Below are 17,697 nucleotides of genomic sequence, written 5' to 3'. Positions count from 1 at the left end.
CCTAAGCAAAAGCATCACTGCAGTTGTTCAGTGCATGGGAGCTGAGGAGAATATAGTTGCCTTGGTACTATGGTAGGTGATACTCAGGGCTGGAAAAAATGGGGAATCCGGGAATGACATTCCCGGAAAATTTGGCGCTTTGCGGAAAATTTTTATCATAAAAATCACGTTACTAACGTCTTCATACGAGCGTGGCAAATGCGTATTTACAAGAAACGTTATTAACGAAATAAAGTTTGGTATTGTGATGTCATAATTGTAAATTCCAGTATAGCAATGGTAGGCCTAAGTCTGCTATTTTGCGTTCATCAAAATATGCTGGTGTTTGTACAACGGGAAAAAATTCAGCAGTCAATGGATGCTTTTAGCGGATTAGCCTTCGCAGTGAAAGTGTTAATTTAATTTCTCAGCGGGAAGTTTTTCCCTTCTATCCACTTAGGGTCGGCGTTTTCGCTTACGTCATGGTGCCATGCCATTGGCGTTTTGGCTGTAATATGAATTCAACGTGTCCAGGCCTTGAATCAACGTGGAAAGACTCATTGAACAGCCAGTTTGAACTAAATTTCTCAAACCTGCTTGTAAACACTCCAGCTTTTTCCTTACGAAGCAAAACCATAACGATGATTTATTGAACCCAAACTATTGCTGATAGATAACAAAAGCTTTAGGGAATTCACCGAAGCGATACAAGCTGTACCTGTATACAACCGTAAACGTTGTTCCAAAGTTAAGCAACAAAAATTTGCGTGTATAGACGCTTGCCCGGTGACGCAAGCAAAACGCGCCCGCGTCTATTAACGCTTGCCGATGCTAAGCGGCTATTCGACTGCCCGTGTTGGCGTTATTATTACTATTTGCATCACTCAAGTTAGCCCTATATTCAGTTCAGCGTGTATTTTCAGTAATTCTTGGTGATAAAATAATGGCAGCTACGCCAACGTTTAAATCAAAGCTTCCGATTAGGTGTGGCTATTGCAGAGTGTCTATGCGAAGGGACAGGCTTAGCGAACATACCTGTCAGCAACATCGAGGTTTTCATATTGCAGAATATGGTCAAATAAGTCTAACGGAAATGTTTTCCTCATCCCCTTGGAAAAGACCACATCCCCAAGACGAGGAGAACAATCAAGGACAACATCAAAAAAACCTTGTTTTTGTTTGTCGTATCCAGGCTTACACCCGGTAGTTGAAGATTTAGATTAAGTGGACGGGAAGGCAAGGAAGCCAATCTTCTTGTCCACCTTCAGGCATGCCTTTAAGTGTCCTTCCAAAGACACAGCCACATGCTCTTGAGCGGTGTCGAACCGACGACCTTTCGATTGCCGTTCCAGGGCTCTCACCACTCGGCTATGCAGCCGACAGAAAACAAGTGTTATTGCTAGTAGTAAAGAAGTCGAAGACAGTGACGTCGAGTTATTGGAAGCGAAACAATCACAAATAAAAAAGATATTAAAGACATTAGCGATGAGCTGCTCATTCACTGGAATGGGCCACACATAAGCAAGTGTAATAGCATCGTGAAATAGGCTCTTGATCTACATTTTAAAGGAAAACCATGGCATTTTATTACCAGTGACGTTCGCTCGAAAATGTACAAAGTGTCTGCTGTGGTAGATAGACTAAACAACGAGAAATCGTCACTATCTTTTATGTCCCAGTAGTGTATTGTATTATTTGTAGTAATTTCGATGGACGAAACTTGCTTGCGGTTTCTTTGATTTAAAAAAAACAGCTGTTTTAGCGTCGTAATTTTGATTATGTTGTCAAGTTAATGGCGTTTCGTTATTCTCCGTGTAGCGGACTGGTTATTTTGTAAGTTATAGTAGTAATTTTCGCTATGTGTAGTAATTTTCTTGTGTTTGTCAGCAAAACTTGTTGTGCATTGATTTGTTCATCCGCTTGGCCGTTTTTTGTGCTATATGCCTAATGCCTATATCATTTTTCCTAATTGGTTATGCTATTCATGCACATTGCACATTGGCACATAGCATACAAACTATCAACCCATTTGAGCATGAAGTGTTGTTATTGTCAACTTGTCAAGTACGTAACAAGCAGCTCGTGATGGCGTATTGTTTCATGACATTCACACGGTGGTCAGTGAGTCAGTGGATCTAATTTGTAAGCATACGGCATCTAATTTATTAAGCCTATTGTTGTTCCAATTTATTCCGATCAAAGTGGGCACATCAGGAACAAACAGTGCGTCATGCCTGCTTACGAATAAAATATGATACCAAGACTGTTTATTGGAACTATGAAGCTACAGATGGCCGTCTATAATATATTTTTGCGTGGGGTTTTTCGCCAGAAAACGTGTAAATGTGTAATTATGACGTCATTATCATGATTGTAAACCACGGGAAATTTTTTCACAAAAAACAGATTCCTGGGAAGCCAAGCATTTTTTCCAGCCCTGGTGATACTTATGCTGGCATCAGTAGAATTCATAAGAGTGCTGCTTAGAGTGGTTCAAAAAAACACAAATTTCTCAGAATCTTTCTCCACAAGGCTTAAAATGTGCCATTTGCCCATAGAAGTGCCCTTGCAAAAAATTAGACTTATTGGAGGTCGTTTAAAGGTCAATCAGATTTTCACTTTTTTACCACATGATGCATAAAACACCTTATTTTTCAATATTTTTCTGTTCAAAGATATTCAAAGGCAAAACTTGTAATGCACAGTGCAAGGTTGATGGCAAAGGCCATCTACTCCCTAAAGATAATTTTGTTCCGGGACCAGTTCAAACTTACCATTAAAGAGATCACTGGTTTATCCCAGTTTTGTCTCTTTGTGGCTCTTGTTAATGCAAGGTACTGGCACGAGGCTCCATTAGCTACAAGAGCTCCCAACAACGACTTGAAAGTTCTCGACCTCTTTCACCACTACCCAATATGTCATATCAAAAAACAGCTCTGAAGGCCCTCCATCGTCACTTGTGGTATTTTTCTGAGCATCTTGCGCTGTTTGATGATTGTGTTGATGATAACGAAAACAGCAATGGTGACAAACTTGGCACAACTACCACATCCAAAAATTCTGAAGCGGTTGGATGGGACAGGATTCGACCATCAATCTCCAATAGTCATTTATAAAAAGTCGGTGACTAAAGCTTTTTGATCTGCTGTGCACAAATGGTAACAAAGAAGCAGGAGCATTCCTTGCCAATTCCCCCATGCCCATACCTCTGGGCATCAGGCCAGCATACCATAAATTTAAAGCCGGTGTCAGTCTCCTGAAAGTGGTTAATGACACAGCCGAGCGAGGAATTGCACTAATTCAGTCCTACAATTCAGCTCTAACCAAAGATGAGACTCTGAACAGTACCTACTGCAATTGGTAGGCTAAGCACCCACAGAAAAAGGTTTCTGGTGCCAACCAAAGCAACCCTCATTCTCAACAAAGCCTGAAATGAGACTGTGATGAAAACAATGGCCGAATGTCATATCTGATTTAACATCACAGTCCTTGACGCTAACATTGTATTTTAATTCATTTATCGTGATATTGATGGATGTCTCTTTGTGATAAGTAAAAAAATTGTATTATGTTTAAACTTATTTAACCTATAAAAATAATTGGTGATGACTGATGAGACTACTGCCGGTTTCGAGTGAACATTTTTCAATAATAATGGTAGTTGCCGATAATATAGTATGGAAATAAGACTTTTGCTTGGTTGGGTGTTAAGTTAATAAATGCTGTTTACATACATACTAAGTTTAATTCTGCATCATATATAAGTCTAGCTCATTCTCTGCTGTGGTTTTCGAGATAAAAGGAGACATTCCTCCTTCTGTAAGTCTTGCACACAATGTCGGCCTGTGTGTGATGGGGTTTAACATAGGCAGAATGTGGTAAAAAAGTGAAAATCTGATTGACTTTCAAATGTTCTCCAATCACTCTAATTTTTTGCAAGGGCACTTCTATTAGGAAATGGCACATTTTAAGCCTTGTGGAGGAAGATTCCGAGAAACTTGTATTTTTTTGAAGCACTCTAGTGCTGCTATAAACGTTTGGAGGAAGGGCAACAGGACATCCTGTCCCAGTCGAGCTGTCTAGGGACAACTGACCACGGCCGACCGACCACGGTCGATTCCGAATATGCAGTCACAGGCCTCGAAATTCACGGCGGACATGTCTGCCGTCACAGCAGGTGATGTCCGCGGGAAGTACCATCTAGATCGGTCATATTTGTCCACCGAGAAATAACACAGAAACTAGCGATACAAATCGTCATTGCATAGCCCAAACAATTGTTGCGAGAATATAATTTCCTGCGCATCTAGAAAATGTGAATACTGCATCTCTTATCTTCCATTCAATCAAAAAAACTTTCGATTTTTCTGTTGCTTCAACGACTGATGACATTGAATCAGCGTAACAAAGGTGATTTCTTTGCTAAGAATCGATGGGAGTACGGTACTTCTACACTAATCACGCGCAACTTAGTTCAAGTCTTACGTCACAATGTCTGGCTTTGATCTCCGTGTTATATTGATAAGGCAAGGTTGGTTACAAAATTAGGTTATACGAGTAGGCTAGTACAGCAAGATGCAGCAAAATTTGTTAAGTTTTGGTATTGTATTACAGTAAGAAAGAAAAGGCCCAGGGAAAATCGACTTTTGCTCACATGACACTCAAAAATAAACTTGAAGAAAAAAGCCTAGTGAAACTTTGCACAGCAGAAAATAAGTAGCATTAGCGTAGAAATTTTCCAATTTGTGCCCAGAGCATTGTGACGTAAGAAGCCGCACGGCCTCGTTCGGTGGAAGTTATTCAGTTATGCGGCGTAAGCAGCTACACGGCGCTTTGACTTCAAGCGCACGTCGTTGGTCTGATGAAAGCCTTTCAGAGTGACTTTGCTGAATTTTTAAAAAGCCTTATAAACCGTAGCTATAGTTCTCAAATAGCGAAAAATTATCAAGATAAAGTGATTAAGCATGACGATCGACTAAAACTGGTGTGTCCGCCATGAGACTTAATTTGTCCGCCGAGATAGCTGCTCAGACCGGACACGTTTGTCCACCGTCAACAAAAACGAATTTCGAGGCCTGCAGTCAGTTTTTACCTATTTGCCCTCATTAGGCTTCAAACGGAAGGTTTTCTGAACGCACCTCAGTTTAAAATGTGAATAAAAATTTGCATTTTTGTTAGAATATTAGTTGCAAGATGTTTTGTATTTTCCCTTACAAAATCTAATAATGAATAAGCTAAATATCACCACCTTTTCAAAAGGTTAACCAAGTTTATTGAGAATACAAAGAATACAAATCACATTTAAAGTGAAAGGCATAAATTTACCTAATTCTATTTTTCAAATGCGATTTATTCAAAGTCATGTTTTTGTTCACTAAAAATGTTTCTTCTAGAAAACTACTTGTCAGAATTGGCTAAAATTTTTAATAGATGTACAGTAGGCCCTTACGGACATAATGATTGAGTTTTGTTTGAATATTCAGAGTAATAAATATTTTATTACCAAATCCTGAAGTCAAATTTGCTCTCGATGCATAGCAATTATGAAATTTTTTATATTTAAAAAAATAAAAGAGTTAAAAGAAATTGATGGCTAGGATACCCTATATCAATTGATGGCTAGGATACCCTACCAGATCACCATGCAGTTTGAAGTCCCTACCTCTAGCCATTTTCGAGTTTTTAGGGCTGCAATGGAGACAATCGGTCGATTTTATGTACAAATTCAAAATGGTATAAACCCTTAATGGATTGCCCCAGCCTAACAAAGTTAATATTTTTGGATAGCTTGTTTCCTCCTTTTTCCAGCAATATATGGTTTGTTGAGGTTTGTGGGTGAACTTTTGTGTGTAGATTGTTATTTATGACAAGTACAAAAAATGCGATTCTAAGTAGAACTGCCCTGTTGTGGGCCCCTTTCCATTCAGCGGAACCAGAGGAATAGTTCAAGAATGTGAGAAAATGATGAATGAACGCTTTGTGTGTATGTTTCAACAATGCTTTTTAAAGACAGAAAGCAAACTCGTCTTATATATGCTCTTAATATTGCTGGACAACTGACTACGGCCGACCTATCGCCAGGACATCTCACCACTAGACGACTTGATGCTAATTCCCTACCAATCCGATTAACGTTATCTTATCATTATCATACCCAATTACCCATGGTTTGTTTGACTAGAACCTTGTACATCTGCTGACCTATTGTAGAAAACAGCAACATAGTAAGCTCATCATCGTCTATGAACATGTTGGGCCGAGAATCTATCCTTTTACCACCCCAGATTCCCGGTGTTCTCAGACTACACTGGAAGGCTGCTAGAAAGCGACCAGTTTTTGGTTTCATCATCCAAGACACGCAGACCTTCCACTCCATTAGGCGGGCTGAAGATGTTGTGAAACTGTCACTGAAACTGCTGTGTTGTCAGATAAATTATATCTGCACCCTGTGAAAATTTGACTGATCTATCTTGCGTAGTTTTTGAGTTACACAAGCTCAAAGTGCTATTGTCGAACTGACCCCCTCCCTGTCCGCAGGTCAACTGGCCAAAAAACGTCACAAGATATTGTGTTAAACAGGTCAGAGTGATTTGTTACAGCGCATTAAAAGACAATGATGAAACCTAGACGATGATTTCTTGAAAATCCAACAACGACTTCTGTTTATTTAGAGAATTTGTTGGGATCGTTTGTGGTGGATCAGGACAGGGTAGTAGTGTTGAAGGAAGGGGCGATTTCATACACCTGACCAAGAAAAGTAGTTGGCTTACACAAGTCAATAAAGTTAATTTATTATGTTTTAAGGATCCAATTGCCAACTTTGCCACTGATGTGTCAACTGATAATGATTCATGTGTAACAAGTATGGATGTGCAATTTGGAATTTGATCTTTGCATAGGCTACATCCTACATGTCTTAAATCACTACGGTTTTGCCAGGTCATGTATCGCTAAAACCCAAGTTTAATCTAAACTGCCACTACATTTTAACTTTGTTGATTATGATCATCAAATGCTGTTTGACAATTGTTTTCTTTTCGTTACCAGTAAGATTTTGGTTGTGAGATTTTCGCTGAGACTGTATTTAATTTTCTTCTATGATAAGCTATTTTCTTTGAATAAACACATGTCTATCTTTTCGAGATTTTAAAATCTCTGAGAAGAGCTGTCTACAAATTGGGGTATCTTTGAATTGACATTTCTAAATCAGATTCTCCAATTAGTAGCAGACCGGTAATCGATTACCAATTTACCTTTGTTTTTAGGTTCTAGCTAAAGAATATCGGTCGGTAAAATTTTGTCAAATCAAGGCTTCCGAAGCTAGACTCTCCGAAAACTTTTTGAACAATGGACTACCAGCTGTTCTTGCTTACAAAAACAATACTTTATTGGGAAGTTTTGTACATGTCTCAGATGCTCTTGGAGAAGATTTTTTTGCCAGTGATGTTGAAGAGTACTTAAAAAGTTATGGTGTGTTACCAGGTCGAGATGCTGCTAATGGTGGTAATGAAATAAGTAGTAGTGATGATGACTGAAAAATCCTGTCCACTGTTATGGCACGTGATGCAATTCCTATGTTATATTGTTTGTGGAATGTGCTGGTGATTCAAGTTTGACGCTTTGAATTTATGTTTGCAATAGGCACAAAAACACATCTTGCCAGACATTGTCCTTCTTTATAATACCGCTATGCTCATTATTCATAGAAACTGTTTTGTTGAAAAGTTTTTATATAGCATGTCCATAGGAGTAGATTATGTGGGACAGGAGGTGGTGCCTCCTCAGGTCTGAAATAGAGAGGGGGTGGGATAGTTTTGGCCCTGTTCAAATTCCAAAATGTAGGCTTTGCCAAACGTTTTAGCAAACTGGCAAGTCAGATCATTTTTAGTCAATTTTAGCTCGTATATTTAATGTCGAGGCGTAAGCTTATTTGAAATGTCTGTTACGACTTTCGGCAATAATAAATATGTAGTCTCACAATTTAGCTAAATTGAGTAGCGTCAGTGCTTTACAATAACACACAACAAATACAGTTCCAAAAGCAAAAAAGTGTTTAAAAAAAACGAAAAAAGTGTGTCTTGATATACTGTAGCTCATATTATGGTGAAGCGACCGATTGAAGAAATGGAAAATTAAGTACCCATACTTCAACTCCTGGCTGTGCGTTTAAGGGGGCAGTTCTACTTAGAAAAAAAAAATTTCATATTTATTTTATTTTATTGATATATTAGAAATTTATCGTAGATTCCGAATATGCAGTCAGTTTTTACCTATTTGCCCTCATTAGGCTTCAAACGGAAGGTTTTCTGAACGCACCTCAGTTTAAAATGTGAATAAAAATTTGCATTTTTGTGAGAATGTTAGTTGCAAGATGTTTTGTATTTTCCCTTGTAAAATCTAATAATGAATAAGCTAAATATCACCACCTTTTCAAAAGGTTAACCAAGTTTATTGAGAATACAAAGAATACAAATCACATTTAAAGTGAAAGGCATAAATTTACCTAATTCTATTTTTCAAATGCGATTTACTCAAAGTCATGTTTTTGTGCACTAAAAATGTTTCTTCTAGAAAACTACTTGTCAGAATTGGCTAAAATTTTTAATAGATGTACAGTAGGCCCTTACGGACATAATGATTGAGTTTTGTTTGAATATTCAGAGTAATAAATATTTTATTACCAAATCCTGAAGTCAAATTTGCTCTCGATGCATAGCAATTATGAAATTTTTTATATTTAAAAAATAAAAGAGTTAAAAGAAATTGATGGCTAGGATACCCTATCAATTGATGGCTAGGATACCCTACCAGATCACCATGCAGTTTGAAGTCCCTACCTCTAGCCATTTTCGAGTTTTTAGGGCTGCAATGGAGACAATCGGTCGATTTTATGTACATCAAAATGGTATAAATCCTTAATGGATTGCCCCAGCCTAACAAAGTTAATATTTTTGGATAGCTTGTTTCCTCCTTTTTCCAGCAATATATGGTTTGTTGAGGTTTGTGGGTGAACTTTTGTGTGTAGATTGTTATTTATGACAAGTACGCAAAATGCGATTCTAAGTAGAACTGTCTTTTAGGCGCCGGTCAAATAGGTGCGCACACTGTGGCGTCTGGATATTTAGGTGCGGAGCACTGTGGCGCCCATTCATTTAGGTGCTATTCCTAGTAAAGTCTGCAGATTGTATCAGCTTGGCAGGTAGGGCAATGCTTTTCACACAAAATGTTGTATTGAACAGAAAAATATGTCATGGCTTCCGTGCGTGAAGCTGCTTAAAACCGACAATGCTTATCACACAAAATGTTATATTGAACAGAAAAATATATTGTATTTTAATGCGCGTGTTCGGCATTTATTTGTTGTTCGTCCAGGTTTGCGTCGGCGAAAGCTTTATCAATAAATTATTCAAGTTTCCAAACATGACTGAGTTCACTTTTAGTGAGTCAAATAATAACTACCGGTACACTAAACATCAGTCAAAAAATATACCGTAGCCTATATTCATTATTCAAGCAGGTGGTAGGCTTGAGTGAAGAGTAACTTAGTTTTCCGTCAAAACCCTGACTAGGTTTAACAACGAGCAACGTCGCACTGGTCATTATGCTTGCAACTTGTAGCCAGGGTTCATATGCCCTATAGAAATGTATTCATGTAGGAGAGCGTTGTCTCATACGAAGTTGCCACACGACCAATCCATCCCGAGTAGAAGTAATTGCGAAAGATAACAGATCAAATAACATTCCATCTGGCTGTAACCTGTGTTCACGATGCAAAGCAAATGTCCTGTGGAAGTGTGCTAATATCAAGAGTAGTAGAGCGTTGTCTCGCACCTCATCTCCACACGCGCATTAACAAAACAACATATTTTTCTGTTCAATATAACATTTTGTATGAAAAGCATTGCCCTACCTACCAAGCTGATACAATCTGCAGACTTTACTAGGAATAGCACCTAAATGAACGAGCGCCACAGTGCTCCGCATCTAAATAACCGGACGCCGTCAGTGTGTGCGCCTATTCGACCAGCGCCTAACTGTCTGCGCCTAAAAGATGTGGACCCCCGATTAACGATAGCTAATCTTATCATACCCAATTACCCATGGTTTGTTTGACTAGAACCTTGGACATCTGCTGACCTATTTTAGAAAACAGCAACATAGTAAGCTCATCATCGTCTATGAGCATCTTGGGCCGAGGGTCTATCCTTTTACCACCCCAGATTCCCGGTGTTCTCAGACTACACTGGAAGGCTGCTAGAAAGCAGCCAGTTTTTGGTTTCATCATCCAAGACACGCTGAGTCGCTGACCTTCCACTCCATTAGGCGGGCTGAAGATGTTGTGAAACTGTCACTGAAACTGCTGTGTTGTCAGATAAATTATATCTGCACCATGTGAAAATTTGACTGATCTATCTTGCATAGTTTTTGAGTTACACGAGCTCAAAGTGCTATTGTCGAACCGACCCCCTCCCTGTCCGCAGGTCAACTGGCCAAAAAACGTCACAAGATATTGTGTTAAACAGGTCAGAGTGATTTGTTACAGCGCATTAAAAGACAATGATGAAACCTAGACGATGATTTCTTGAAAATCCAACAACGGCTTCTGTTTATTTAGAGAATTTATTGGGATCATTTGTAGTGGATCAGGACAGGGTAGTAATGTTGAGGGAAGGGGCGATTTCATACATTAGTGGGGAATTTTTGGCCATTGGAATTAGCTAATATCAGAAAAAAATCGACGCCTGTGAGCACATCTATAAATGTACAGTACACCTTTTATGTAGTGTTGATGTTGTATTACAGTGATTGTGGAATAGTTATTGTAGATAAAAAGAATGTAGCTGTATAACATTTGAGCTGGGAGTTGGCTGTTTCCATGCCAATATGCACAAATAGGGTTTTGCTTCCTCATTAGCCTGCAAATGTGGCATAGAGGAACAAACCGTTGACCATTTTGCTCTTGAATTATTTACTACAATTATAAACAATTTACAAAATACCAAATGTATATTATGGGTTGGTATTATATAGCAGCACTGAACGAACCTACACTAACCTGGCTTCCCATTATTTGCCCTGAAATCAAATCACCATCATGTCTCGTATAAATAAAAGAAGAAAAAAAAACAATGTGTTTATTCTTGTGAGATTTATGTTGATATAGTATTATACAGCTACCGCAAAATGACTTCGGACCTTTTTACCAAAATTTACGCCAGGTTTGTAGCTGTGCGTTTTACATCAGATCATACCACTAACAATAAGCATTGTGACTAACAATGCGAAGATTGTGAAAAATGTGAAGAAGGTTATAATAATGCATTATGACAAATTATTAAGAAAGGTCGATAGTTTTTATTAAAAAATTTTATTGTATACAAAATGCTTGTTTTTCTTGAAAATTTAGAAATGTCCGAAGTCATTTTGCGGTAGCTGTATACAGGGCTGCGATTTTTTCTTTCTTGTCGAGCGACCAAAAATTCGGCGTTTGTTTGTCGAATAGTGGTATGACGTCACAAAGTCAGATTATAAGCGTTTGGCCGCGAATTACTGCGTGATAAGAGAATTTTTCCTTTGGCATCTCTTTGGTCTCGCTTCGGCAAACTGTGCTTGGGCAAACTCAGAAACGTTATCACTGTCTCGTCGAGAAAAGAATGTATCGATGCGTGTTCCTTATGCACTTGAACGGGTTTATCTATAAAATTTTATTGTTGAAAAGTGAAAACGTAGTAGGCGTATTTTACTAAGCATGCTTTTGCTTACCACTATTATATTAAACATGTTCAAAGTTGAGAATGCTTTGCGACGTTAGGCTACTAAACGCTATTAGCCGGAAGTTTACCTGAATGATAAGTTCCAAAGTGACGTGGCAATGCTTCTCTCGATAGCTCCTTCGAACAGATCCCGCACTTCACTCGCTGTTTGTTGAACCTTAACCGTTTCTCGGTAAGACCGACCGAAGCTTTTGCCATCCGTGTTGTCGGAGGATTCTTTCGTTTTTTAGTCATTGTAGGATACTGACTAACTGAAGACTATTTTATCTGTAGTTGGGCAAAGCTATGCTGTTCTTACAACTTGCATATTACCTTGCCTTGTCCACTCCCAGTGACTACCTACTATTCTTCTAGAAGCGAACTCTTATATATAGCGACCTTTCTTATCTGTGTTTCTAATTCTGAACATCTGGTCGGAAACTAGGCTATTTTCTTGATGTAAAAAACTTGCGTAATAAGTAGGCTTTCTTGTGTTCTTTTATTGTGTGCTTCTGCGATTATTGATCAATCACCTGCTTTAAGTTATATAACGGAAAGGAATACTTAAATTTGTTTTCGTCATCATGCACTGGCTACATAAATCCATCATTGTTAAATCTTTCAAAGGATGGCATCTCGCCTGGTAGGCGCATTTCCAGACTTCCCAGCCAACAAACTTGTTTATACATGTCATGCATTGTGATTCAACATCTGTAGACGCTGAATCAATGTAAAAACGACGGGTTTTGCTAGCTGGGTTGTGTGCTTTTGTGAATGTGCAAAATCGCCCATTACGTAATCACAGAAACTTTTTTAGTGGAAGAAAGTCCAGTTGCAACCGTGTTTGTCTACTATTCTTTATTCACATTGCAAAACATTTCTGCAATCTTGGAACAACAAGTGCAGAAGTCAAACATAAATACAGACTTGCAAACACATTGACAACTAAAAGTAGCCTACTTCGGTTATTTTATCTATAAAAGAAACCCGTTGTGTCGAATAGCACGAAACGTGTGTGGCAAAATGTTTGATGGCAAGCGTTAGAACTTCGATCAAAGCATTTTCCCGCAGTGTACAAAATGTTCTGGAAGAGAACTCCTTTCCATAAAAATAGCAGCTTTTTTCATCTGTATTTCTGAACATCTGGTCGGAAACTTGGCTGTTTTCTACATGTGAAAAACTTTCATAGCAAGTGTCCAACAGTCATTTTACCAGAGCAATATTGTTAATTGGCTCAAACGGCGAAATACAAACTGGCGTAGACGTTGACAACTCAACATAGCCTAGGTTATTTCATCTATAAAAGAAACCCGTTGTGTCGAATAGCACAAAACGTGTGTTGCGAAATGTTTGATGCCAGGGGTTGGAACTTCAATCAAAGCATTCTCCCGCAGTGTTCAAAATGGCGGCGCTGACGCCTTGGGAGTTTTTCGTGTGAAGCGTCGCTTTTAGATCTTGCTTTGAAGTACCTGGCGAGTTTACGTAAGTCAGCACTTTTATGATTGCATCACGTGATGCACCCCCCCCCCCCCCCGATTGTTCCTCGACCTGACGACGTTTAGTCCTCTCTCAGTTTTTTTTCCTTTTTTCGTTTTTTGTTGTTTTTCTGTAAAGCACGGCGTTTGTCGAATAGTGACGGCACGTGTCGAGTGACCTCGTCACCGAAAAAGGCAAAAATCGCAGCCCTGGCTGTATATACAATTATACAATATACATAATCTTATCTTTGGTTGATTTTTTTGTATTGCATGAAATAAGTTGAAAAACCTGTGCAGACTAGTTCATGTAGTAAAACAATATTTTTTTACATTGAAATGGTGTTTGCACTTTAAATTAGTAAGCACTCTATTGAGTGTAGGGTGGAATGCATCGGTTAATTGATTGGCGTTTTTCATAGAGAGATGTGTGTCTACAAGCGCATTATGCGGTTTACATGCTGGTTTTTAACGTTTACATGTGCAGCACATAAACAATTAGTTCTATTCACTTGAAAAATTTGTTTTAAGATTTTCACTTTAATGTCATAAAAGCTTTTTTATCATGAAGGCAATTTTAATAGAATAAAACATTGTATTTTCATTTCACACACTAAGGTAAACAAACATGGCATGTCAAGTATATGCATACCCCATTACCGAAACTATTTAGTATTTACTTTCCACTGAAACAAGCACTCTTGTTGCCATCGATTATGCTGTGTGGATATGACTATTCACTCTAACTCAAACTTGATAGTAAGTAAAGTCTACAACGTTCAGACACACACAGTCACTTAGGTACATGCCAGGTAGTTGTTTTCACTATGTCGCCACTCTATTTAACTGTTAATGTACTTTGTCACATTATTATCATTTAGGAAAAATTTAATGATCTTATAGAGAGTTTTGTCGTATTGTATGTCCAAAATACTTCAATTCTCTTGTTTGAACTACTTGTAAGAGCATTTTGTTTGAATTGAATTATATTTTATCGTTAACAGTGGCGGCTCATGATCATTTGTAATGGAAGGACTGCAGTCTCAATTTAATATGTTTATTGGTCGATGATGATTTTATTAGAGTTTTAAAACATACTATGCAAGATGAATTGGTCTTCAACTGTTACCCACTACGCAGCCTATAGCAGTAGCTGAGCTAAAAATCTTTCACTAACGTAGGTTTTATCACCAATGACGCAGCCAAGTGTCAACTAGTCAAGCTATATTCAAAATAAATCTTTTTGAAATAATTATATAAGCTGGAGTCACAGGAGATGCGGCTGTCGTCCTGCCAGGATAGCCAGATTCTGAAAAGATATATATATTAAGGTGATGCGAAACAAGGGGTTAAAATTCTTTTGTCTTCGATTTAGCTAAATATATACCATCGAATTTGATTATTTTTTACACAAAATTTATCTTGCGAAAATTTTAAAGCAAAAAATGACATTTAGAGGTGGCACTCGGTCTTTCAATATTTCTGATTTTCATGGCACCCATGAGGAACAGCAATTAGTAGGAGTAGCCTACTTACGGTATTAGTCCAGTTTTAATCTGGTGATGTTCTCACTACCGAGGGTGGCCGGATTCACCACCAATTGCCGCAACCCTGCCTCCACATCGAACTGTCTAATGCGTCCTTTCTTGCCCACCATGCTGCTTTCCTCCTCAACTTGCATTTTCCACGTTTTCTTGGGTCTTCCTTGTTTTTCTAGAACTCTCCACTTACAACTCCAGCGCTCTTCTCAAAACATAGCAAATACCACTAAAATTGAATGACACTGTTCGCAAGGCATTTACTTCAATAGCATGACATGCTCTTCTGTTGTACACCAAAATAAATTAACAGAAGGTGTTTCAGGTAACAATCTGCATCAGACACAACCGATTTGAAGGTGTTAGATTAGGTAGTCACAAGGCTACCTATCTAGCATGGCAAAACAGTTTCATATTGCTGCAAAACAAATGTGCATGTTTAATTGTTGATCTGCTTCACTCGTGTATTTGCCAGTACCTTGAAAAAAATTTATCACTCCAAGAAGTTGATATACACCAGTCACCAGAGGTTCTTAAACGTTTTGGGTTGCACCCCCATTGGCCCCGCTTAGCATGCTACTCTTACTAAGGTACCGGTAACGTGCATACCGCTACTTCTCCTGCCACTATTATTTTATCTTAAACTGACACAGGAAGCATTTTGTGACATCAACATGGCCTTGAAAATGAATGATATCATTTGTTTACATTGCCATTTCAACATTGTTATAGAAAAACGTTGCGGGTGAAATTTATTGGTACGCATCTTTCAAAAACACAAGCATTTCAAAAGGCAAGTCGCTGAGCTCTGCTCACTTGGGCTTCAGCAGTTTTTTTCCAACGATAAAAATGTGCCCACGGCAACTCTGAAAAGAAGAATAAGTGTGTTGTATTTAATAATGAGACATTATAAATCAGCATTAGGCAAGCTCAAGGAATTGCTTCTGTACCTGTCAGTCAGAAAAAAAGACCTCCACAATTGACCTTTCTTTCCATGCCAACGTTTCATGCCATGGCAGCAACACACCAGAAAATTCAGGTCTGCTACTATTCGGAGAATCCTATTCAGAGAATTCCCCATTCAAAGACAGCTTTTTTCGGAGAAAGCCCTTATCGGAGAATTGTAAAATTACAGCGGCATATGTATATTGAAAGGAATTAGCTTCCATAAAAGAAATAAATGATTGGATTGTTGATGTTTGTAATGCATTGATGGATTGGGTTGTTGTAAAGACCATTTGTATGTATAAGCCGGTACACGACATCTGGGCGAGACCAACTGAGCGAAACCCAATTGGGTGACGGTCGAAGTGAGCGACAGTAGCAAAAGTTTAGCCGTTTAAATTGGTATGGATTCTTCCCTACACTTGAAAGGGTTGGAATAATAAGGAAGTCTGAGCGGTCACTTATTTTCGCCACATCTATGGACGGACAGGGTTTCAGTTAATATCACAATCTTTTTCTTTTTAGGATCTTTTAATGTCCATGGTTTTGATTCATAAAAATCTTTCATTTCACCTGAAGCATTGCTGGAACTTGTGCTACTTACATAAACAACTGCTGTATTAAATTGTGCCCATTTTGTTATGGGCCTCATCAGCACTCATGTACACTGACCATAGCCTAGGCCAGCATAATCCAACTACAGGCCCGAGGATAGAATTTTTGTGGCCGCGAGCTTTCACAGTATTGAAATAATTTGTATTTATGTTACCGGTACAGAAAGTAATTTCAATTAAAACAAGTATAGCATTTTGATAATAAGTGTCAAAAATTTAATTCAAAGTTGTAGACAGCAGGGCCTATACTGTTTCAACCTATCAGGTTTCGTCAGTACAACTGGGCTTCCTAAAGGCTGATATGTACCTAGTGTTCCGGATGTTTTTGTTTCCTTTAAATATTGATGACAATTTTACTGTGGAAGAAGAACTGGTCAAAATGTGTTCCTTGAATGAAGGTACAAAAGGTTCAAATATTTATGCTGCCCTCGAGTCTGTTATTCATTGCTATGGAGGGTTTGAAAAATGTTTATGCATCGTAACTGATGGCGCGAAAGCTATTACTGGTCATAACAAAGGATTAGTTGGTTTGCTTAAGAAAAATGGCGTGGCTTGTATAACACTAGATTGTATCATCCACCAGGAAGCACTCTGTGGAAAAATGTTACAAACGAGTGATGTCATGAAGACAGTTGTCGACATAGTAAATTTAGTTAGAGGTGGCAACAAGGCGCACAGACACAGGCGTTTTGAATTACGTTTCTAGAAGAGTGTCACGATTTCTTTCTATCTCTTACCAGGAAAAAGACTTGGAAAGGTTCAATGACGTAGTTTAATGGGTCAAACCGAAAAGCAGTCAATTAAATGCCGAATGATTCTACTAGTGAAATGATAATCTGACTTCTTGAAGGACTTTAACGAACGGCTTCTCAAATAACTCTAATTTCGAATACAATTTATATCAGCACCAATTCTCATCTACTTGTATTCAATTACTTCAAGTTTCAATCACCAATAATTTCTGCACCAACTACCAACCACAACTCATAACACAACTCTCACAATCAACTCATAATAATCTCAGAATCATAATTACGCAAATTACACCACTATTTATAGAAGGTGGCTTCGGTCTGGTAACATCGAGAAGGTTACGTAATGTCACATTGTTCTGTCAAGTTGCAATAAATGTCAACAAGCAGAAGCTTATAGAAGTCTAAAGAATGTCACGTTCGCAAGAAGATTCTTACATAATAACGATTTCGCAATCGGACATTTACTGATAAACAACCTTATGACGTCATGACAAACGACGCTCAGAAATCATGAAAAACAACAGAACCTTCTAGATTTGCATGCTTACAGACGATTCTAGAAATACGTTACATAATCCAGATTTCTCATTCTAAGGTTACTTCAGGTCAATACCCGATAATAACACATCGCTCAAAAT

At 38.3% G+C, this 17,697-nt stretch overlaps 1 protein-coding gene across 1 annotated transcript in view; it reads left to right on the top strand.

The window, feature by feature from the left end:
• LOC145770729 (phosducin-like protein) overlaps positions 1-7,875 on the top strand; it is a 35,032-nt gene extending 27,157 nt beyond the window's left edge. The window contains exon 3 of the mRNA XM_082582428.1: positions 7,245-7,875. Within this exon, the coding sequence (XP_082438554.1) occupies positions 7,245-7,514 (270 nt within the window). The 3' untranslated portion in view covers positions 7,515-7,875. The remainder of the gene's footprint in view (positions 1-7,244) is intronic.
• Positions 7,876-17,697: the final 9,822 nt, after the last annotated feature.

The sequence above is a fragment of the Aplidium turbinatum genome, chromosome 5 (assembly GCF_918807975.1).
Source record: "Aplidium turbinatum chromosome 5, kaAplTurb1.1, whole genome shotgun sequence".
Taxonomy (NCBI): domain Eukaryota; kingdom Metazoa; phylum Chordata; class Ascidiacea; order Aplousobranchia; family Polyclinidae; genus Aplidium; species Aplidium turbinatum.
The sequence above is the reverse complement of the archived record's forward strand: the minus strand, read 5'-3'. Positions and strand labels throughout refer to the sequence as shown.